This window comes from Pezoporus flaviventris, unplaced genomic scaffold, assembly GCF_033815535.1.
Source record: "Pezoporus flaviventris isolate CSIRO_AGI_PZ_B2104156 unplaced genomic scaffold, CSIRO_AGI_Pfla_v1 ptg000023l, whole genome shotgun sequence".
NCBI lineage: Eukaryota > Metazoa > Chordata > Aves > Psittaciformes > Psittacidae > Pezoporus > Pezoporus flaviventris.
This window is the reverse complement of record NW_026892571.1, coordinates 5096861-5121221: the sequence shown is the minus strand read 5'-3', so window position 1 is coordinate 5121221 and position 24361 is coordinate 5096861. Positions and strand designations below refer to the sequence as shown.

The 24361-nt window shown below is 48.2% G+C and overlaps 1 protein-coding gene across 5 annotated transcripts in view; it reads left to right on the top strand.

Moving 5' to 3' along the window:
• Positions 1-24361, top strand: part of SIL1 (SIL1 nucleotide exchange factor) — a 98293-nt gene that overhangs the window by 42807 nt on the left and 31125 nt on the right. For all 5 annotated transcript variants that reach the window (XM_061456459.1, XM_061456458.1, XM_061456457.1 and 2 more), the window contains 4 exons: positions 9729-9849; positions 11503-11599; positions 14839-15030; positions 20094-20215. In XM_061456459.1, the coding sequence (XP_061312443.1) occupies positions 9729-9849; positions 11503-11599; positions 14839-15030; positions 20094-20215 (532 nt within the window). The remainder of the gene's footprint in view (positions 1-9728; positions 9850-11502; positions 11600-14838; positions 15031-20093; positions 20216-24361) is intronic.

The following is a 24361-nucleotide window of genomic DNA, read 5'->3' as shown; positions in this document are numbered from 1 at the left end:
AAGCCCTGAAATGGCAGTCCACAGGTTGTGGGTCATCTGGTGAGCCTTTAGGAGTTGGGTCGGATGTTTTACCTACCATCTGTGGAAGGGAAGTGGCATGCTCTGTGTCCCTGGGTGCCTGTCTCCAGCCACGGCCCATCTAAAGCATCTCCCTGTGGGTTCCCGTATCTAACCCCCCAGTGGATCTGGATCCCATCTCAGCTGCAGCATACACGGCGATGAAATGTGAGGCTGCTCACATGGTTATAAGCCAGCATCCCCTGGTTGGGCCCAGGGAGAATGACAATTTATTTGCCTGTGAATCAAGTGTGCCACAAATTCTTTCCTAGTGATCTACCTGTGTGATAAAACAAGGCCTTAGTGTCTGTCTGTAGTATTGCAGTGGTGACAAGTTTTTTTGACAATAAGGCTATCACTGATGACTGCAATAGCTATAGAAACCTAGCTTTAAATTGAAGCTTCAGGAAGCACTATACCAGTGTTCTCTCCAAGACTGCTTCTTATTTCAGTTTTTATTATTCAAATTCATTCTCACTATAGCTTGGCAGTGTAGCTGGCAGATGGGCTTCTCCAATATGTTCTGCTAGTCTCATAGAATCCCAGGCTGGTTTGTGTTGGAAAGGACCTTAAAGCTCATCAAGTTCCAACACCCTGCCATGGGCAGGGACATCTTCCACTAGAGCAGCTTGCTCCAGGCTTCGTCCAACCTGGCCGCTTCTTAAGGTCTCTCCTTAAGGAGCCTTCTCCAGGCTGACCCAGCCCAGCTCTCTCAGCCTGGCTCCAGTGCAGAGCTGCTCCAGCCCTCACAGCATCTACATGGCCTCTGGATGGGTTTGCCTATGTTGTATATGTCTTACCTTTTCAATATCAGCCTTGACTGAGTTATAAACACAGAAGCTGAAGACAGAAACAGAGATTCCTGAGACCTGGTCATAAAGACCCATTCTGGAGCTCCCCAGCCTTCCCCTTGGAAATAGATTCTCTTTTCCCCTGTTTTTCTTCCTATTGCACAATTTTAGGTTTCTGCTGCTTTTTTCCAACCATGGCCAGTTTAGACCTCCTGCTTCTCACACTGGTGTTGGTCCTGATGGATTAGCCCTCCCCATAGAGCAGTTGTGTCCTTCTCATGCCTCCGTGTTGTTGGTGGTTCTCTGTGCCCTAACAATCATCTGTGGTGGCCATCTCAACAGTCAATAGGGAGAGGAAGAGATGCTCTTTGAGAGTGACAGATGTGGAAGACTGCTGCAGTTAATGATGTTCTGGAGGTGTTAATCTCTGTCATAGTAAAGAAGCTGATGGTTCTCTGCTCAAAAAGGTATTAGATGCCTAAAATTCCTCAGGATAAATATCATTGTCAGTTCCTTTTGTCAGGTTCTCAATTCTCCTGGGGTCATCTCCCTCATCCTTCTCTGCATTCTGCATTGATCTTCTCTGAACCTAGATAAGCCTTCAGTATCCTAGCTGGGTTTTCTGGTGTAACAAATCCACCTGTGGGATGACAGCTATTGAATAGGTTGCAGTGACATTATGAAGTAGTGTAGGCTTGGCGATAAATAACTTGGTGAGTAAGAGAGGGATTAAAACTGGCTTTTGTAAATAATCTTTCTGTTGGATGTTGACTTGGTGACATGGTGAGACCCAGGGCACTGGAGCCTGGCATGGTGTTTGACAGCTGAGATAATCAGAGTGTGGCTGGACACCTTTGATTGCCTGCCTGGACCTTTGTGGGATTAAACTCTCTAAAGTGCTACAGTTCACAGAATCGAGCCCAGCATCAGAAAATAGATAAGTGCTTCCTATTGAAGCACTGAGCACATGCCTCAAGCTGCACCGAGGGGGTGTGGTAGTGCAGAAGAAGTGCCTGGCTCAAAGCTGGAGATAAGGGTTTGCTTATGAAGTGAAAACATGTGGTTTTGCCAATGTTATGAAAGGGCAACCCTTCCTTCTCTTTGCCTGCTATTATTTCTCTCCTGGTGTATTTTCTGCTGATGCAGTGCAAGTGGGAGAGAAGCCTTTGCAGAGAGGGAGGTGGAAGGGCACAAGCACTTGTTGCTAGGGCCCCTTTGCCATACAAAGCTTTCCTATATTGGCAGCAGCAGGAGAGCTATCAACAGATGCTACAGCAGTGGCTCCCGTCAGAGAGGCACCATATGTCCTCTCCCGAGCCCTCCTTCCCTAAGAGTCCTCCTCCCCAGGCACCTCTCTCGCATCCGCCTTCGCTTCCATCGGTTGCTGCCTCGGAGCATCCCAGGAAGCCGCAGCGCCTCGCAGGAGGTACATGCTCTGCCCTGTGTGTGAGAGCCAGCTCTCTTGTCCTCATCTTGCCACAGGAAGGTCGAGGTTTGGTGGGATTTCAGGCAGGCAGCGAGCTCAGGCTGGGCTATGTGCAGAACACTCTTGGCCACCGGTGATGGCAGGAACGAGTTAAACAGACACATTGCGGCTGGGTGTCTTGCCTGTCACTGCGGGTTCACCTTCTTTTCCCTCCTCTTCTGCTCCCCCACTGCTGGAGGCGAAGCCCAGCACAGGCAGTGGGTGGGTTTGGCAGGAGGTGGTAGGAGCCAGAGCATGGAGCTCACAGGGTGCTGCCGGTTTGAATAACCGGGCTCATGGTCCCCGGTGCTGGCGGATCAATGGAGGGAACATAAATACCAGTGCCATGGGAGAGCTGGGTGGGTTGAAACTGGCAGTGGTGAGTGGTTGTCCAGCTGAGTGTCCGCGTTTAACTGATGCTTTCACATGTCTAACCAAGCATTACTCATTGGAAAGCCCCTTCCTTGCGTTGCTTTGTTCTCTGCTAGCTGCGGAAGGAGGGATTTGATTCTGGCATCACTTCTAAAACATTTTAATTGTATCTGCCAAAGGAAACAAATTGCAGAGAAGACCTCTCAGCATTAGGACAAAAGAGTGCCTCTAAATCCCTTTTCAGATAAACAAATGTTTGGGCTGTAGGCCTGATGGATGGTGTTTAAAGGCATGGTTATTACTGCAGCAAGCAAGTGGTTGGCATTGAAAATCATAGGATGCAAGAAGGAAAAGTTCTCCCAAGGTTTGCTGTGGGCATGTTTTCTCCCTGTAATCCTGATTGTGAGGAGCACTTGCAACCCCTAGTGTACAGTGATCTCCATGGATTAGCCATGGAAAACCAGTAGCCCAGCAAGCACCAATAAGTCGCTTTTCTCTTGCTAAATAAGAAACCAGAATTGGAACAGCCATTTCTCTGCACCCTGTTCACATAGGGTTCAAGCCCAGCAGAAAGCAGCAGTGCTGCTTTGGGACATGAGGAGCATGGGCAGGAGCAGAGACTGTGGCACTTTGTGTTGGGATGTGTCAGTGGGGTGATGTCGGGGTTTCCCAGGGATGGCTTTGCTCCAGCAGCAGTGCTGGGCATTGAACTGGGAACAGCTTCACCTTGGTGAGCTTGGAAGTGTTTTAGATGGCTTCTGTCCACTGCAGTGTGGATAAAGTTGGTGTTGGAGAAGATGACGTATTTAAACATCACTGTTTTGACAGACCAAATTGCAGGGTATTTATTAGTATAGCTGGGAATATTATATGAAGATTTGTCAAACTAACCAGGTAAAGCATCTTATGTGGAACATCCTTGATTTTGTTGAGGTTTTTCTAACTGTTGGTTCAGTCTGTCCACAACTGATCCCATTCAGGCATTTCTGGAAGACACTGGTGTGAGCTGCTGCTGAGAACTCAGTGGCTGTGCCCTGGGGATCAGGCTCTTCCTGCTGCTCGGTATTTGTCACATGCTCTGGGAGGCAGAAGAAAACAGCAGGTTGAGTTGTTTGCTTGTGCTGTAAGGACAGAACTCTCTCGTGGCTTCCTCCCTAACTGGAGGAAGGGGAGGACGTCTCTTTATCCTTGTCCATCCTGTGCACAGCAGGATCTTTTAGCAGGGTACAATGATAGGATGCAATGATCATGATAAAACCAGCCTGACACCATCAGGACTTCTCATTTGCAGGCAGAGGCAGGTGGCCCTGGGAGAAGTGGGATGGCATTGCCCATGGTGGGTCATGGCAGGGGTTCCTCCAGCATCTCATCCCCTATGGATGCTGCAAGTATGTACTTAATGAACAGTTTATGAACATGGCAAACACACAGTGATTATGAGAGAGTTTTCTCTATAATTACAGAAGTAACTAGAGCCCCTGCTATCACTGATGGTTTGGACCTGAGAAATCAGAGGCAGTGACCAGGATGGGATGTGCTGTGCCTGACAGGCAGCTGTGGGTTTCCCAGCAGAAGTACAGAACTAGTGGCATTAAGAGATACACACAAGGAGGCTTTGTAAAGCATTTCATCAGCGTTGTAGGAGTTTCTACTTGAATCATGGACGTGGGTGCCACAGCTTTCTTGTCGCTGGCACAGTGAGTAAGGTGCCCTGGGAAACACCGGGGGAAGCTTCCAGGCCTAATGCTGTTAAATGTCTCTGGAAGAGGTCATATATAGCATATTGATGACCTTGTCCAGTGGTACTTAATTGGGAAGAGCAGTGAGTGTCAGGAGGCAAACTAATACAAAAGGCAGTAGATGGGTGGAAAAGGGGCAGGAAATAGCAAAATGCGATTCAGGCTCTGGGCTTTCTTTTCCCATCCGTAATCCACCTCTTCTTGACCCGTGCTTCTGCACAGCCTCCCTTCCTTTTGTGTGTAAAAATGTTCTGTTTTGAAATAACAAGCAAGCCAAGGAGTGGCATGACTCACCTGGAGAGAAAACGCCAAACCCTGCCACCAGGCATTCCTGTTTCCTTGCTCACAGTGCTACCTGGGATACCAGAGCCAGAGTTGAGCCCATCTCACTGGGACTTGTTCCTCGGTTTTCCTAAGCCCAGCATTCAGCGTGAGAAGTGGCAGCATCTTCCTGCAGCCAGGGCACTGTGCTTGTGTGAATCCTGTCCTCTCCCCAGGCAGGAGCAGGCAGTGAGAGTGAGCACCAGGGTGATTGTGTCCTATACATGCCAACATGGGATGCGCCAGTCTTTCCCAGGTACCCACCTCCTGGTGCTGGTGGTGCCAGCGATCACATAATCCCAGACTGGTTCAGGTTGGAAGGGACCTTAAAGCTCATCCAGCCCCAACCCCTGCCACGGGCAGGGACACCTTCCTCTAGAGCAGCTTGCTCCAAGCCCCTGTGTCCAACCTGGCCTTGAACACTGCCAGGGATGGGGCAGCCACAGCTTCTCTGGGCACCCTGTGCCAGCGCCTCAGCACCCTCTACTCATGCAGCAGAGCTCTGCTGCTTCCTGCAATTTGTCTCCTTTGTGGGTTTTTTTAATCACTGCTTTATTAAAGGAGCAGGGTCAGTGCTATCAGATCACTTTGTGAGGATGCTCTGTCAGTCTTGTGCAGCCTTATTGTTTTTAATATTGCTTTGCTGCCAACATCCATGGATTGATTTGCAGATTCTTCTGTTGTCTGTATCAGGAAGTCCCTTTCCCCTCACTCCCCTGTGCTGAGAGAAAGAGTAAAGAAAGGTAGATGTTATCTGATGCTTCTCAGATACCCAAGTGATTTCTGAGAGCTGCAGAGCCAGTTACTGACTTGTAACTGTGGCTTGTTTTCACACTGTGGATAGATTTATGTGGTTGGGGTATTTTGCAATGGCAAACAAAGGTGCTCACTCAGGGAGAAGCCAGGGTTCTGCCTTGGTGAGCAGAATTGGCCTTTTTCTGCTCGCAGAAGCCTTCCCTGGGGACATTTCTGTGCTGTAAAGTGGTGCAGGGAGGTGTTTCTGGAGGGGGAGAGTCTTGTGCCCTTCATGGGCTTCTGTAGCTGGGCATGTCGATGGGTCCCAGCTCAGGGTCCACGGGGTGGGTAGCGGATGGGGCAGCTGTGTATGATGTGAAACCTACCTGGTTATTTTTAATGCCTGCCTGTTGCTGTGTCGTGAGTTGAGGCTCAGTCTTGCCTGCATGCAGAACTGTAAAACCCCTTGTGGCCTGCACTAAATGGGATAATGTACTGGAAAAGAGCCAGGCAGGATGAGACTGTTCTCATTTGGGGAGGAAACACAGTTGGTCACTTGGCTGCTTTTGAAAGAGAGAAATGGGGTTACTTGGATATTATTATGTGGTGTATATTCAGCACAGCAGCTTTTAGTTATCATGCATATAACGTGCCTGATTCTTGCCTTAGCTGGGAGCATGGTGGAAGCATGTTTTGTTTTCCATTTGTTTATTTATTTATCACCTTGCTTTCCCTCTCTATGAGGCTTGATATAGGTATAGAGCTTCGGCAGTGTACACACAGCAGAATAACAGATAACTGTGATTTGGTTACGAGGCAATAATTTAAGTCGACAGGTTTAGCTGATAACATAAAACACAAGAGGGGAATAGCATCGGTTTATAAATGTCAGCAGAACCCCTGTGAGTGAGTTGCTGCCTTGAAGCCAGCTCCGGAGCTGTTACTCCATCTAATGTATTATAAGAAGAAATAAACAGATGTCTGAAAAAGTCTGGCTGACCAAGATTAAAGGAGCAGGGCTATAAATTACATTCTTCCTCAGTGTCATGTTAAGGAACTCTCAGGACAGAGCAAGCACGTCCAAGGAAGATGAAGGCAGGACCTCCGATAGATGAGGTTTAGGCTGCAGATGCCTGGACACGTGGGCAGCAGCCAGGTGTGGGGCTGGCTTCTCCAGAGAGCAGGGAAAGTCGGAGTGGTTGTGTGGGAGAGCAGAGCCTCTCCTGCTGCTTCCACAGCTGATAAAAGGATTAAATTGAGAATGGGAATAACACCCTCCTAGCAGCGTGTTGCCACAGGATCAGTGTCTCTTGCGTGTGAAATAAAAGCTGTCACTTTGACATTTATTCCCAATAAATCCCATGTCATTTGTGCAGTGACAAGGGTTTTCTTACCCTCTGGAAGGACTTTACTTTTTGGCTGCAAGGTGAAAAGCTGAGTGAAATGATTCAGGGGCAGGTGGGTGGCACGTCCCCATTGGGGACACTAGGTGGTCTGCTTAAACCCCATGGCTTTCTCTCAGCTCCATTAAGCCGAGTTGATGCAGTAACACGTATTCAAATCCTTTTACTTGTGGTTTAAACAATTCTCAAGTATGAGAAAAGGGTACCACTGGTTATGGAGGAAGGAGTTCGCTGGCTTCCTCCTCTGCCAGTGCTAGCCTGTTCTGCAGGGGGTTGCAGCTATTTCTACTCAGTAGGTAGTTAATTTGGAGGTGAGAAATTAATTAGAATGGAAACTCTTCTTTCCCTTTATAAGGAGCAGGGGAGTAGGCCAGGATGAGATCTAGGGTGTGGAGGTCTCTGGGAAGTGAAGGCTGTTCAGTAACAGGCACATGCAATGCATTCTGTTTGCATAGACATCTTTTGTTTTTCTAAGGTGTCAAGGAGAAAAAAGGTCAGAAAATTGCTTAAATATAAACTTGTTTTGATAGGGTTTTAATTAGTTTCGTTTCCCAAATGCAACTTAATATGAACAATAAGTAAAACATTAATTTCTCTAGGAAAAAAGCTATTAAGCGTATGAGTCTGTATTAACAGCACATGAAGCTGTGTAATTGCTTACATACGTTTTGCTCCGGTGCGTGCTCCCAGTTGTTGAGTAGTATCAAATTAAAGGTATCAAAGAGAATCAACTATTTTTAAGGGAAGTGTCTGGAAGCTACATAGTGAAACATGATTAAAATTCAGGTTTTCCAGGTTGCTCATTTAAATCAGCATTTTTAATCACATTGTTCAAGTCAACCCACCCTCAAACACACTATGAATACAGCTCTAAATACCCCAGCCTAAATGAGACTGGAGACCTCATCCTATCTCAAACGTCTGGAATGTTTTGTAGTGACTACACCGATCTTTTTGCTGAAAACAGAGCTGTCTCTCTTGGTTTATTTAATAAAGCAGTGTGTTTGTCCTGCTGTGGCGTGAACCTGTGCTGCTGTGCACAGGGGCAAGAAGAAATCCCTGCAGCAACCAAAGCCGCTTAAATACATCAAGGCTGGGATTTCTGCTCTGGGGGTTGGATGATCTTGGTCGAATCTCATTTAGGGAAGTGTAAAGAAGCAAAGTTTGTGTCTTCTCTGATGGCAGTCTCCTTAATTCGGTTGCTCTGGGTTTGTGTGCACTGGGGTTTGTGTTTTACTTACTGCTGGCTGAAAATAGAAGCCGTGATGTTGATGAGCCAGGGGGTCCCTTGGGCCCTCTGGGGGCTGCTCCCTTACTTCCCCTTTGGTGTTTCTTTAAAGCAAAACCCATCAGCCCCCTTCCTCTCCCCTGGCAACCGAGTGCACTAATGTGGCCAGATGCACTGGGAGCACGACAGCCAGAATATACTGTACTCTGCTAATGGGGACAGTCATGTCTTGCTTGTCTGACAGTTTAGGAGTTGCTTCAGTGAGTGCTGTGTGTGTAACCTGGGCTGTCCCAGAGGTGTGACCTGGCAAGAAAAAGCCCTGGCTGTGAGAGGGAAAGATCCAGCTCAGCCCTCGCTTTCTCCCCTGAGTGGTGTTTGTGCCTGTGAATCCCATAATCTCAGCCTGGTTTGGGTTGGAAGGGACCTTAAAGCTCACCCAGCTCCAACCCCTGCCACAGGCAGGGACACCTTCCACTAGAGCAGCTTGCTCCAAGCCCCTGTGTCCAACCTGGCCTTGAACACTGCCAGGGATGGGGCAGCCACAGCTTCTCTGGGCACCCTGTGCCAGCGCCTCAGCACCCTCACAGGGAAGAGCTTGTGCCTAAGAGCTCATCTCAGTCTCCCCTCTGGCAGGTTAAAGCCATTCCCCTTGGCCTGTCCCTACAGGCCCTTGTCCAAAGCCCCTCTCCAGGTTTCCTGTAGCCCCTTTAGGCACTGGAGCTGCTCTAAGGTCTCCCCTTCAGGAGCCTTCTCTTCTCCAGGCTGCCCCAGCCCAGCTCTCTCAGCCTGGCTCCAGAGCAGAGCTGCTCCAGCCCCTGCAGCATCTCCATGGCCTCCTCTGCACTCCCTCCAACAGCTCCATGTCCCTCTTGTGCTGTTGCCCCAGAGCTGAATCAGGACTGCAGGGGGGGGGGGGTCTGCCGAGAGTGCAGCAGAGGGGGAGAATCAAGTAGTAGCATCAATTAGCAGCAACCAAATATGGCCTCCTCTGTATCCCAGCACAACCGCTGGCTATCGCTATATGTTTGTCATGAATTGTGACCAAGGAATACCATTGTTTTCTGCAGGCAAACCCAAAGCTTAATGTATTCTGTGTATTTCTGTTGGCAGATATTAGTGATCATATATTCCTTTTAATACAATATTTCCAAACCAACACAGCCTCGCTTCTGTATGCTTGATATTCCGTGTACCTGTCTGTACTCTGCCGGGTGCTTTGATTTCCCTTTGGCAGCTGTACTTTACGCTGTCTACCCTAATCAGCAAATAATTCCCCTTTCTTTAGATTCCAGATCCGCTCCTGATGTGGAGCTTTAGTGCTTTTATCAGGAATTGGCCTGGGAAGGAGGAGGGAGCTCATGTTCTGCTGGGCTTGGTCCTGTAGCACAAGCTGGGCTGGTTGCATAGGGCTGTGTTCTGTAAGGTTAAAGCAACATTTGTGTCTAAGGGGTGTTGATGGGGGGAAGAGTAGTTAGTGGAGGATCTCCTTCTCCTGTTCACCATGTGGGACAAGGCTTTTATCTCTCTCTTGGGTAGGAACATGTGCCTTCACCTCATGTTACCTAACAAAGCTGGAATAGCTCACATGCTCTAAAATAACCCTGCCTTTTCTTATAGGTCAAGCTGTTCCTGCAGGGTCACACGTACGACTGAACATGCAGACAGGAGACAGAGAAGTCAAGCTCCCAGACAGTGAAAATGGGAAAAGTGATACAAGAAAAGAGAGAAGAAGAAAAAGGTACAGTGATGCAAAGCATCGGGGTGGGTGGGCTGTGGGATTCATGTCTTTCATTGGAGGCCAGGTTCCCTGATGCACTAAGTTGCTGTCTCTTCCCAAGACTTAATAGCTGGTTTAGGAGTTCATCAGTGCTGAAAACACAGCCTTGTCCTTTGTGATCCCTTCGGGGTGGCGGTAGAAGTGCCCTGAGTGCATGTTCAGAGACAACCTTCATGGTTTCTGATGCCACGGCACCGAAACTAAATTTGCAACGTGGCTTCTTTGTATGACTTTCAGTCCTTTGAAATATCTGAGCTTAAACTTTCTGAGCTTGAACTGTCAGAGCACTTGTGAGGGGCTTTGTTTGCCTTGACCTGAGCCAGTACCATGGTGTTAGCTCGGTGCAGTCAGTGGGCTCCAGTGTTCATTTACACATCAGTGCCTGCTGGTGTTCTCCTTGGATCTCACACAACCTCCCTGTACCCACATCTTTAGATTTGTTGTCAAAGTCTCACTGGTGCTGACATTCCCTTTGACACCCTCCTACCAAAGACAGATTTATGGGGCAACAGTTTCCTCAAGTGTGGGGGATTTACCTCTGCTTCCCTTGCTCCCCCAGTTCTTCCTTTTCAGAGCATGGAGAAGCTCTTTAGCTTCATGATGCTTCAACAGTTGGCTTTCCTTTTCTCTGTTTGTGGCTCAGATAAACACTCTCTGAACCAACGAGAGAAGCATAAAGAGCAGCACAAGTCTTAGCACTTCTGTGTGACTTCTGCTCGGATTTACGCTTGCTTTAACTTTGTATATGGTGATCATTAGAACTTCTACCGTAAATCTCTTTGTTAAAGCTTAAAAGTCCTTAGCGGTGATTTAGTGGCAGTGGTGATTCTTTGTTTTTCCTCTGAAACATTTCCTGCTCTTCTGTATTGCAACATTAAATTCAGAGGCATAAATTAATACTAGAATCCCAGCCTGGTTTGGGTTGGAAGGGACCTTAAAGCTCATCCAGCTCCAACCCCTGCACGGGCAGGGACACCTTCCACTAGAGCAGCTTGCTCCAGGCCCCTGTGTCCAACCTGGCCTTGAACACTGCCAGGGATGGGGCAGCCACAGCTTCTCTGGGCACCCTGTGCCAGCGCCTCAGCACCCTCACAGGGAAGAGCTTCTGCCTAAGAGCTCATCTCAGTCTCCCCTCTGGCAGGTTAAAGCCATTCCCCTTGGTCTGTCCCTACAGGCCCTTGTCCCAACCCCCTCTCCAGGTTTCCTGTACCCCCTTTAGGCACTGGAGCTGCTCTAAGGTCTCCCCTTCAGGAGCCTTCTCTTGTCCAGGCTGAACCAGCCCAGCTCTCTCAGCCTGTATTCACAGGAGGCTGTCTTCATAGTCACCTATTTTTATTGTATTAGGTCCTGAGATTTCGGGTCAGTGTGCAGATTATGGAGACTTTTTTGACTTTCGGGGTGAGGTGTCTACAAATCACACACAAAATATAGCACTGAGACTCATCTCTTCTTGAGTGTGGAGGGTTTTTTTTTTTGTTTTAAACGAGATGCTTGGAAATTCAACACTCTTAGTTCCTTTTCTCCTGACACTTTCCACTGCTAGTACATCACAATGAAAATATTACAGATGCAAGTGTTCACTCATACCGTGTTTTGTTTTGTTCCCTCTGCAAGGCTGGGCAAGGTAGATGTTGACTCAACTTCATTCACATCTCAGGAGCTCAAAAAGGCACTGGCTAAAATGAAGGAAAGTGAGAAGGCAGAACGAAAGGTAAGGAGAGATTGCACAAGGATATGAACACCCTGTATTACATGTCTCTAGAAATAGGACTACTAAAGTAATTGCTTGGGAAAGTACTGTGCAGACACATCTTTCTGTGATTATGGACCCAAAATGCCTTTGCTAGCCTGCTGGTGATATATTTGCCTGGGAAACTCACCCCTTTTTGTCCTAATCCTGGATTTTGAGAATGGAAAATTTTTGTCCTGTTCCATTTTATTAACTTTAAACTTCAAGGCCTTGTGCTGCAAGCTGCTAACAAGTACTTCAATGTACTCTTACAGTTGAGGGTGTTTCTCAGTAATAATCATCCCATGGGCTGTTGGGGGGAGAGGGGCTGCAGTGGTGGAATGGGCTGGGATCAGCAGTTTACTGACGAGAGGGATGTGGAGCTGTTGGAGGGAGTCCAGAGACAGGCTGAGAGAGCTGGGCTCTAGGATTCTTGCTGTACCAATGCTCAATTGAAGCTATGGGGTCTTTCCTGTGAACCAAAGCAGGTATGGTCAGGAAGCTCTCCAGTGCAATGCTGCTTCCCTCAGTTTTCTGATAGCAACATGATTAGACCTGAATGAATAATGAAAAACCAAATCCCTTGCACACACTTGTGTGAAGCCAGGGGCTGATTTCCTTTGTGTTGTTTGGATGTATGTTTGTCCTTTGATTTGATTTATTTATTCAACTGCCACTTGGTTCACAGGAACATCTGCAGTCCCCCAGTGTGGACTGGACTGCAGCATGGAGGTCTTTGTGAAGAAAGTTACTTTGCTGCTCACTGTCATCCTTGATTTAGGTCTCAGTCTCATACCCTGGGTAGTAAAACTCAAATGACCATGGTGAAGCGTAGGCTGACATTAACTTATATAAGCTCCAAGTTTCCTATTTAGTTACACATAGTCCACAACCCAAAGTAAATTAGAATAAAAGTGCTGCTTCCAGCCCTCACCAGGCTTGGAGCTGGTCCCTAGCCACTGGCATGACACTCGGGGGATGAGACTCATCAGGATGGCAGCCTTTCTCCCCTCTTCCCTCAGCAGTATTTCCTTAGGCCCTAGGTCCTCCTGCTGCCTTGGTGCTGGCTCAGTCAAAGGAGAACTGTGTATGAGTCAAGGCTTGGAGTTATAAGAAGTCTTTTACCCCCTTGTCTGGCACCAGGGCATATACAAGTTTACTTATGCAGCAGCCAGCATCAGTAATAGCAGGACTTCTTGAAATGAGTGTCATTTAAAGGCAAAAATTAGTGATCCTCTTTTATGTGAAAATAAGCCATTTTTTAACAAGCCCTGTTAGAGGACAGCTGTTGTCCCAGCAATGGGGCTCAAACCAGCTACACCTAATGCACCTAAAGTACTCCATTTAAAATCACTCCTGCAGGGAGCAAATTCATCCTCAAAGTAACTGTGTCAGAGTAAATTGAGTTACACCAGGCGTGCTCCCATCACCACTCTTGCAAAAGCAGTTCTGTGTGGCTGCGGTGGGGATGGTGGTCTGTGCAACTCCATGGTACCTACAATAATTAGGCCAGCAGTCATTAGTGCTGATTATAGGGCTGCAGTTAGGTGACCATGCTGTCATTTCCATCAGCCAGGGTTTTTCTCTGCAGTGGCTCCAGCCTTGGCTGCTGTTCACACCCAGGGCAGTGTTTGCAAGGTTTGCATGTGCAAACCCTTGAGTTGGGGTCACTCCTGTGTAAAAACGTATTCTCATGTTTGTGACACAATCCCTTTCAAAGGGGGCTTTCTTGCTTTCTCCTGCTCTTGGGGAAGCCCATCTTCAGTGTGAGCTCACTGCTTTCTGTGTCCCCTGCAGCAGCAGGCACTGCCCCTGCCTGTCCCAGTGCCACCAGTGCTGGTGCTGGAGAATCAGAATCATGGAATCATTTAGGTTGGAACAGACCTTTAAGATCAAGTCCAACCATTCCCCAGCACTGCTAAGGCCACCGCTAACCCATGGCACTGAGGGCCTCCTCTACACGGTGTGTGAACACTTGCAGGGACGGTGACTCCAGCCCTGCCCTGGGCAGCCTGTTCCAATGCCTGAGCACCCTCTGGGGCAGGAATTGTTCCTCAGCTCCATCTAAACCTGCCCTGGTGCAGCTTGAGGCCGTTTCCTCTTGTCCCATCCCTTGTTCCTTGGGAGCAGAGCCCAGCCCCTCCTGGCTCCATCCTCCTGTCAGGCAGTTGTAGGCAGCGATCAGGTCCCCCCTGAGCCTTCTCTTAGACTAAACCCCCTCCATTCCCTCAGCTGTCCATCTTCTCAGTTCCTGCCAGCTCTGGGGCTCTCTTAGATCTCTGACAGTCTTTTCCTTCTCACCATGTGCCTTTCCAGAGCTCTCTGTTCATTGCAGCCCTTGGGGTGCTGTCTGTGTGAGGGAGATGAGCCATGCTGCAGGACAAGCTATCTGCTGGCCAAGCCCCGTGGCATGGCAGTTCAGCTGTCCCCATCTTATAGCTGGTCCTCCCGTTTCTCTTTCTGACAGATTCTGTCCCTGATGGTGAGTGCACACGATTCCCTTAGGGATGAAGCCATCCTGAGTTGTGTTAAGCATTGCCCAGAGAAGCTGTGTCTGCCCCATCCCTGGCAGCGTTCAAGGCCAGGTTGGACACAGGGGCTTGGAGCAAGCTGCTCCAGTGGAAGGTGTCCCTGCCCGTGGCAGGGGTTGGAACTGGATGAGCTTTAAGGTCCCTTCCAACCCAAACCAGGCTGGGATTCTATGAAGCAATTGGGATGATGAATGCATCTTTGTATGTGTCCAAGGAGATCTTGATGTTACTGGTGTGGAGTCACAGGGCAGTTCAGGCTGCAAGGGACCTCAGGATGTCTCCAGCCCCATCTGCAGCTCCAGGCAGGGTTGGGAGATCAGGGAAGTTGCTGAGGGTTTGCAGTCAGGTCTTGAGAACACTGACTTGCAGGCAAATGGAGAACAGCAGTGATGCCTGCCTCTGGCCTTGACGTTGTTTTGGAAGGCCCAAAACTGGTGTACAAAGCTCTCAGTACAGGCCTGGAAAGTGCTTGCTGGTACCAAAGTGGGTATTTTACAGATAACTAGGCTCCTTGGCTTCTCAGAAGGACCCTCCAACACTGCCCTGCATCTCTGATGCTCAGCAGTAAATCCTGTTTGAATGGACAGCCAGGTTCCCTTAATAAATAGGGGGCTGGGGTTTCTTCCTACATGTTTCTTGTCTCTCTTTTTCAACTCCCTTCAGATCTGGTTTCCTCCTTTTGCTTTCAAGGCCCATGAGGAAGAGGTGAGGAAGAAGTTCCGGCCCATCGAGCAGCTGAAGGAGGAGTTTGAAAAGCTGAACATGAAGATGGAGACAGATTATGAAATTATGGTGAAATTAATCAGCAAATTCAACAGCTCTGCCTCCACGCTGGATGAAAAAGTGGCGGCGCTTTATGATCTTGAATATTATGTTCACCAGGTAACAAAAACGCATTAGGAACTACCATGTAAAATCCAGGGGATACGGTGTCATAAATGTGGTTTTATTTTTCTTATCAGTATCAGGTAATACAAATTGCTTAATTATCATAATCCTGGGACAATAACAGGCAGCAGAGGGCTACTGCAGGCTTATTTTATACCTGAGTTGAAATAAATCACTGCTCGTGCTGGTAGCGAGCAGTTTCCTAAGGGTGAGTGTTGCTTGATTTGTTGGCTGATTTTCTTGCCCTCTCTTTTCCTTCTTTTATATGTTTAATGTTACAAAATGGGGGTTTATCTGGAATAAGTAGAGTGGTGGCTGCTAAGAAAAGAATTATCTTCTCACTCCTTCTGCAGAAGGAGTCTGTGGCTGCAGGTAAGCGCCCATCCATCAGCTCACAGAGAATGTCTTTGTACCAGGGGAGATGACAACTACCCAAAAAGCTGTGTTTTGTCTTGGTGTGAGTAGGAAGTGGCATATAGAGCCTCTCTCACAGCTGGGCTGGTGGTGCCAGTCACTGAAGGCTCAGGTGAATGGCGAGTTGCTGAGCATCAGCCGAGCTGTGCTAATGGACTCTTGAGTGTATTTCCTGAACCCCCACTTCCTCAGGTTTATGCCCTCTCCCTCTGATCTCTCTTGCTCTGCTTTCAGCTTGCACATCTCTACCTCCTGTTGGCTGCAGCTGCATGCACAGTGCTCTCCTCCTTTTTGCTCGGGTGGGTGTCTGAGCATGGAGGCTCTGTTCTGCCTTGTGGGAAAGGACTCCTTGGGAAAGGCTTCTCCCTCCCCAGTGACTGGGAGAGTCTGGAGCAGACCGTGAGAGTTTCCAGCATCACTTTCAGTGACTTTATCATTGCAGAGGGTGAATGGAGCAACTCTTTGGAGATGCCAGTGCAAGACCTTTCACTTCTTAAAACACAGTTCTGGTATTTTGGGGGAAGGTAGCTGAAGGAATGTGCTGCTGAGAGAGGGAGTCCATGCACCAGCTAATAGAACTGTTTTTTTCCAGAGCTCTTTGTCTTGAGTTTCCACACTGAATCTGTCATACACATGCAGAGGCTTCCTTGCTGTTTGTTCTTGATGCTTTTGTTTCACTGATGGCATCTGTCTGACTCAGAGAATAAGTGTGAACAATGGGCACCCAAAGAGCTTCGTATTTATACTCAGGGCTAATTCTGTCTGGTTAAGGATGCCAGAGCATCAGGCCAGCATGCTAAAAAGCAACCCCCAAACTCCATGGAATGCTTTGGATTCCACTGTGCCAGTCTGGACTATTCCAGCATAAAATCCTGCCTGCTTGCAGCGTGGGATGGGACAAACAACGTCAGAAAGGCAAGAGGAGCAGGGACTGGAGCATCAAAGGGAACCACATCCAGCATCAGAGGGGTCAGAAAGGGGGAATGGCAGGGAGGCTGGCAGGAGCACAGAGGACCCCTTTGTGCATCGATCACAACGTTGCTCTGTGCCTGCACTGTTGGGGCAGATGGCTGGGCAGCACCTTCTCATCAGGCAGGAAGCTGATAAGAAATATGACTTGTCTCTAAGCCAGCATGGCTTTTCCTCCTCTTTCTTCTTCCAGCCAGTTGAATGCATCCAGAGCATTATCTCTGCTTGGTACTGACTTTAGCAGCACTGGCTTAATGTAATTACTGAAGAGCAGCCAAATACCCTTGTGCCGCATAACCCTGGAAGGGCTGGACTTGTCAGAGTCCTCTGCAGTGAGCATATCCCTGCTGCTGAAGGATGGGATCCTCGCAGGTGAGGGTGGCCCTGTGGGACCAGTGACAGCTCTGCTGCTCCCTCGTCTCCCACCTCCATCTGAATGGTAATGTGCCACTGCTATTGGTGATCGCTCAGCTCTCAGCTGCCCTTCTGCTGTCTCCAGGGCACAAGATGCCCTGTCAAGTGGAAAATGCCATGCCCTGTAGGGATTGCAGGCAAAGGGTGCTCTCTGCTCTGTGGTGTGGTGATGAGCATCCTGGAGCACTGGGACATGGAGCAGCGTGGGCTTGCCGCGAGGGAGCAGAGGGGAAGCTGTGGCTGATGAAGAGATGATCTCTCCTGCTCATGAGGAGGCAGCCCAAGGGCTCTGTGTTTGCTCAGCTTTTGGTTGCCAGCTCTGGTTTGCTTCTTATCTGTCAGGATTCAAGTCAGTGTGGTTGGGAGCCCACCTTGGAGAAGGAGCAGGAAGGTTTGGATTGCGAGGTTATCCATAACACATAAAAAACAAATGCAAATGTGAAGAGGCCAGAGCATAACTCATTTATAAACAGAATTCACAGTGCTTGCACAGCAGTGTACAGAGCCAAGACCCATTCTTAGGCGTTGCAGGTTCTTTCTCTCAATTATTTACTCTCCTTATCTTCCCCTCTCCCCTCCTCTGACATGCTACACCATTTCTCACTGCTAATTTCCTCTCCATCGCATACAGTTGACATGCTGCTTTCCTTGCTCTCATTTCCTAACATCTTCTCTCCTGCCTTCCCTCCCAGTTTTCTTTCTCTTCTGATTCAAAGCCGCTCCCTGCATAACTGCTGTCATATTCCTTCTTCTCCCACCCTTCTCCTCACCCATTTTGCCTGTGTACTTTACTCAAGAGCTCTTTTGATCTTTGGCTTTCTTCTGTGCTGATTTCAGTGGACTGAAGCGAGGCAGGAGCTGCTGCCTCACAGCATCCCCTGCCTCCTGGAGAGGTTAATAACTTCAGCTCTTTGAGTTTGGGGTTTTCTTGGGTTTGGAGTGGTGAGGGAGGGAGGGAGCTCTCACAGCAGACTCCAGTTAAAAAAAATGAATACATCTTCAAGATAAACTTTACAGCACAATTTCTATTCTGTGGCTGAAGCGCCTCGGTGACGCTGGGGCTGACCTGAAGGACTCTGCTGCTATGAGGTTATAGCAAGGGTTGGTTTTACCAATGCTGATGCTGGATGCAAACTTCTGCTTGTCAGTGCATTCGCTCTTGAGCAGAAGTCAATGTCCAATTCCAGCATTAAAACTGCCTTGGAGCTTTTACAGAGGCTGAGTAATAAAAGGACCCATTGGCAGCTGAAATTGGGTTGCTGCATAGATTTCTTTGTAGATGAAGATGGGCCTGCAGAAAAGCAAGAGGTCTGCAGGTCCATATTATAGGGACAATTAAAAGAATAGGATCTGAAAGGATACAAAAGCTGCTGCGAATCCTGAATCAGCCCCAGCAGACCTGTGGAGATCGGCTTTCTGTCGCCAGCTCTGCAGAGGGACAGCAAGTGGCGGGTATTGTCCTGTTGGGGAGAAGAGATGAGCTGCAGCTCCCCAGGTTCTGCCTTGGTAAAGACATACCCATAGGACATAAAACTAAATAGCTTCCTCATTCTCTTAGGTGCCTAAAATATCTGACTTATGGCCAATTTTGGTGAAGGTACACAGTTGAGATAAATATAACACTAAGCATGAAGTCACTGTTGACTGAGAATGTTCAGGCTGGAGCATGGTGCCTGAGCCTGACATAGCTGCACACGCTGTGGTGTTTGTGCTGTCCCACCACAGCAGGGAAGGTCAGTGTGCCCAGCTGATAACTTGTTTTTATGTTCTATTTCTGTCTGCTAACATAAAATCACAGAATCCCAGACTGGTTTGGGTTGGAAGGGACCTTAAAGCTCATCCAGTTCCAACCCCTGCCATGGGCAGGGACACAGCCCCTGTGTCCAACCTGGCCTTGAACACTGCCAGAGATGGGGCAGCCACAGCTTCTCTGGGCACCCTGTGCCAGCGCCTCAGCACCCTCCCAGGGAAGAGCTTCTGCCTAAGAGCTCATCTCAGTCTCCCCTCTGGCAGGTTAAAGCCATTCCCCTTGGCCTGTCCCTCCAGGCCCTTGTCCAAAGCCCCTCTCCAGGTTTCTTGGAGCCCCTTTAGGCACTGGAGCTGCTCTGAGGTCTCCCCTTCAGGAGCCTTCTCTTCTCCAGGCTGACCCAGCCCAGCTCTCTCAGCCTGGCTCCAGAGCAGAGCTGCTCCAGCCCTTGCAGCATCTCCTTGCCATCTCCAGACCATCTGCTGTTGTCTCACCATCTTCCAGGGAGTAGAAATGTTGAAATCCTAAAGCCAGTTTTTTTGCACACACAATTCTGAGTGTTCATGAGATTCCTTTTTAAACTGAAAAAAAAGAAAAACATCCTTGAAAACCCAAATGCATCGATTTGACTTTGGACTGAATTCTGTACTTGAAGCATTTTGTGCTGTTTCTCTGGATCTTGTTTGCAAGCCCTTTGGAACTCTTCTTAATCTCCTCTCCAAGAACAGATGGCCACTGTGATTTGTGCCTCATTAGCCCCACGTCTGGTTCAAGTCAGAGACTGAGGAATCCCCACCAGCATTTAAACTTGTCCCTGCTGGCACTGAGTCCAGTATTGTCTGCTTTAGAAAACTCATTGCTCAGCTGTCCCAGGGGGAACACCCTGGCTGGCCCCTTTAAGCAGGCACTGGCTTTTCCTTGACACATCCACATGAAGTTGTTGATGGTCCTCATGAGCAAAGCCCGGAGCCACCCATACTCTTTGCTGCCAGCAGAGGTGATGCTGCCTGTGTGCTGTGGCTGCTGGCAGGCTCTTAAACAGCCCCAGCTCCTGGTGCTGCAATTAGAGCATCAATTAATTAATTGCATTTGCAAAACAAGCAATTCCCTGGGTTCCCAGCAAAGGCCTGCTCAGGGGAGAGCAAGCACAGAACTAGTGGGGTTTCTAACATGATATTATTGACCACAGTTTTGACATCACCTGAATACTGCAGTGTGTGTCAAGCATGGTTTTGATAGCTAATCAAAGCACGTGAGTGTTCAGTGTGTGGTAACAGCCACCTGTCAGTAGACTGTGCTTCTGCAACCATGACACCCCTGCTCACAGGCACTGCTGGATGAAATTCAAGCCACAGTTGTTCCCTCTTTGTACTTGCTTTTGCAAACTGAGCCCTGGTTAGCCCAGGAGGGAAGAGCTGCTGTGCTTCCTGGAGCAAGGCGCTCTCCAGGGGTTGCTGTGTGGAGTCTGGCTGGGGGTTTTCTGCTCATGGGGGGCCTGCTCTCTCCCCATCAGGTGGACAATGCTAAGGACTTCCTCTCCATGGGCGGACTCCAGCTGGTGATCCATGGGCTGAACAGCACCGAGGCCACCCTGAAGGAGCACGCTGCCTTCGTCCTGGGAGCCGCGCTGTCCAGGTGAGCTCTGGTACCCCTCACAACACCCACGGGCCCTGTGCATCTCCCAGCTCATGAGTCATTCCTAACAGCAGGAGCTGATGGCTTCTCTCACCCTGCAACCACCACATTGTCTTCTCAGCTGCCTAACCCTTTTCTTGCAGCACCACTTACCCTGATCTCCTCCTCAGTGAGTCCTCATCCTGCTTGTTAGACTTAGCCAGAAGCAATTGGGTGTGGAAGTTGTGGTTGTTTCTTGATTTCCCTGGGCTTCTTGCTTTTATGGAGTTTGAGAGGAATAACCCTGCCTCCCCTTCTCTCCCCTTGGCGGCCTGCTCTGGGGGAGGATCTGGAGGATGGTGCTGTTATGAGCACCCCAGGGAGCACCTTTCTCCTCCTTTTCCTTTCTCCTGAGCTGCTTTTGGGTAGCAAGATGCTGATTTCAGAAATAGAGCAACTCCTGTGGTCTTTGGAGGGGGGCTTTATCCCCGGGGACACAGACCTTGGATCCCAAAGGGGTGTCCATTAGACATGGTGGGGTCGGCAGATCTGAAGGACATTTGTGGTTCACTGGAAGGTGGCTGTTGCCCAAAGCAGCCCAGTTTGCCTCATGCTAGGGCACAGCATGCAGTGCTGCAAGTGGAACTGTGTGAGCAAGATGGGTTTTATTGGTGACCTTCCTGTTTTATGGGTTTGGGGGCTTTGGCGGGGGGGGGGGGGGGGGGGGGGGTGTTGCGCACAGCACAGACAAGCGCAGAGGCTTTAGAAATGTATTGGATGGACCCAAACTTCAGGGTCAGAAGTGCAGAGGTGATGATTGAAAGTCAGGACTGTTATTATCTGCCTATTTCTAGGCCTAAAAATAGTCACCTCTCCGCCATTATACATCATTTATCACTTAGTTTAACATAGAGTTTACAAATCTACATTTCTTTTGCAATCTTGTATACAATGCAGTTGCTCCTCAGCACATATGAAGGAATATGGCCTTATGGACAGCAGCAGGTACCCAGATTTATACCAGGAAAGGATCCAACTTATAGTCTGAAACAGAGCTTGCCTTATTGATCACAGTAAGATACAGTCTTTCACATCAGAACACAAACCTGCTCTTCATATTCTGGCATATCTTAATGTTTGAAATAATGTCATTGTTTCCTAAAGTTCTTTCAATAGCATCTAGGTTCTTAATTCTATGTTCCGTTAAAGAGAAGAGCACGCAGAGGGTCTGGAAACGTTTGCAGGTAACTTGCAAAATGACAAGGGCTATGAAGTTGCTTCTTTCCTGAATTAACTGATGTGGCATGGTCAAGACTGAAGGAACTCATGGGCTCATGATAGGAGCGTGTAGCAGTGCCCATGAAACTACTGCTTTTGTATAGCATCCCTCACTTAATTGCAAGTGTGCTTCTTTGGACAGAAACAATCTCTTTTCTATACAGTATTAAAATACTGCTTTGAAAACTTTTAGACTGTTTGTCTTAAAGGACATTCTGCCAGGTGGTAATTTGGGGTGGTTTGGATGATGTGTTGTCTGAGAGCTCAGCTCCAAAATGTGAGGAGTATTATGTCTGGGTTTTGGGTTTGCTTTTTGCTTGCTGTGTTTGAGCTTTCTCATTAGATACATCCATGCCAACTTGTCTGGTTTGTGCTATCTGCTTAATTTGTTTGTTTGTACATTTCTCTGCTTACTCTGTGCTCCTTTTAAACTGCCTGGGGCATTCCAGGTACTTCACACTAAGCATCTTCTCATGCCCTGTGCTTTTCTGAGGGGTTGTTGCTTATTTCCTTCACTCCTGGTTGCTCCTTGGGGCCTCAGTTAGGTTGTGGGACTCACCAGTAAATGCCTAGAGATGCCACAGTTCACTGGGCGATAGGGGCATGATCTGATCCATACTTACGTACTTGAGGCTGATGTCAGGTCCTGCATTGGATGCTGAGCCAGGTGATGATCTGCTGCTCACCAAATGGGTCTGTGGCCACCTCCCAGGTCACTTCAGCCAGGTTGGCTCAGGCTGGTGGTTTCAAGCCAGGCAAAGCTTCCCAGAGGAAATCAAGACATGATCATAGCAGCTCCTCAATGCAGTCTGGGAGGTCATTAACTCTTGGCATAGCTGGATCTGGCAGAGGGAGTTCGGCATTGTCTGTAGGCAGCAGAAAGCCACCAGACCCTGGGACGTGCTTGGGGCACATCCAGAACTTTCCAACTCTTAAAAATATCCAGGTCTTCTCCAGATTTGCGTTGTCCTTAACTGTGATCAGGCAGTGAAGCGGGTAAGGGATGGAGCAGGCAGCTGCATCACTCAGGGTCTTGCCTGCATGCTGTCGGGCTGGGATGTGGCCCAGAGGTCTGGCAGTGCTGAAGACTGGTTTGGGATAAATGGGTTTTCAAGTGGATCAGCATCTTGAGCCAACAGGCTGGGTGCCTGGCCAAAACATTGGATCAGCAAAGGTAATAGGAGAAACAGAAAGAGAAGGCACAGCAGGGGCAGCTGAAGATTTCTCCCTCCTCATATCACTCCTATTTATTTGGTTTAAATTGGACTTGAAAAGCAGCCTTAGCACAGCCTAGTTTGGTCCTCAGGGTCCTAGGGTCTAGCGACCAGAGTGCTGCCTGCACTGATACTGTCCTCCTGACATCCATCTGCCTGTCTGTGAGCCTCTGCTACATAAGAGGGTGACCTGGTAGGGAAGAAATCAAGGTTTCAGCTCTTGTTTCTCTTATGTGTCCTTCACTTTAGGTGTTTGGGGTATAATCACTGAGTCCGTGACCAAATCAAACATTGTTCCATCTGGTAGAGTGTTGTGAGCAGTGCCCTTATTGCAGCTCCACAAACCTCATCCACAGCCTTACTGGTTTTAAACCTTTAACAAAATGTTTTCCATTCAGCAGTTTATGAAAGTAAACTTCATTTGAACAATCCTCAAGTGCTCTGATTGCAAATAAAAGTTAAATGCACTAACAAAAATAATTGCTAGGCATGTGGGATTGTACATTTAGGTATCCATAATTCACTAACAGTATGTGCCAATACACAACATTATCTGGATTTTCAGTGATTGCATTAGCATAAAAGCATGTTAGCATTTATCTGGTGGTACTAACATTTAAATATATATAAGTATAAAATATTAAGATAGAGCATTTTGGAGGCAAGTGAAACTACTGTCTGTAAAATGTTCCTGCATATTTTTGAAGGTACACTCCAGTATCTTTGGATGACAGTCAGCATTCGCACCATTGGGTCCAAACATTGCAAAAATGTCAATGTTTTATGCAAAGAGGAGCTATATTAAGCTAAAAAAGATTGCTGATGAGAGAAGTGTCTTCTGATGTCCTCTAAGCTATTTACAGGCAGCATCTTTCTTTGTTCATAGCCCAGCCAGGCCTCTGCGCAATTTCTCTCTCCATGTTTCACAAGACAGGAAATGTTAGCCAGAAAGGATTATGCTTGCGATTAAAACCTCAGTTCGGAAAAACTTTACCTCCAGGAAATGTTTTTCCACACCAATAATTTGAGCATTTCAATATTTTGTATTAAAAGGATTTTTGTAATCAGTTTAGGAGGGGAAGAATAATTTATGTCGAATGCGTTCTTGAAGCTTTGTCCCAAATGCTCCCTGTATGCTTAGGGGTGAATTAGAGGTGAGGATGGAGAGAAGCTGAGCCCCGGGATCTTCAGGGCAAAGTGAAGCAGTTTGTATTCCATGAGGAGAGGACAGGCAATGCACAAGGTGAGATTTCAGCATGGCTACAGTGGGGAACCAGGAGGAAAGTCATTTGTGTTGCTGCATAGAGAGACTTGTGGTGGCCAGTGGATTTGTGGTGGATCTGTTGCTTGCCCAGTCCTTTAAAAACCCCTGTGCTGTTCAGACTGGGTAGCTGGGGACAGAATTTCAAACTGATGGTCCCAGCTTGTATTTGTGTCTGTCCTAGCAAGACATAGGGCTGTCCCCAGCACAGCCTCTTCCACTGAGCCCAGTGCTACCAGGACCTCGCTGGTCCCTCTTTTGGCCCTAAGTGATGAAACAAATGTTATAGGACTCGGGAGCAAACTCACCACAGGTAACAGCCCAAGCATCATGTTGCAGCAGCACTCAAGAGTTTGCTAGAGATGGCTTGGCTCAGGGTATTGCTTTTTTTAACCATTTCCCACAAGATTAAAC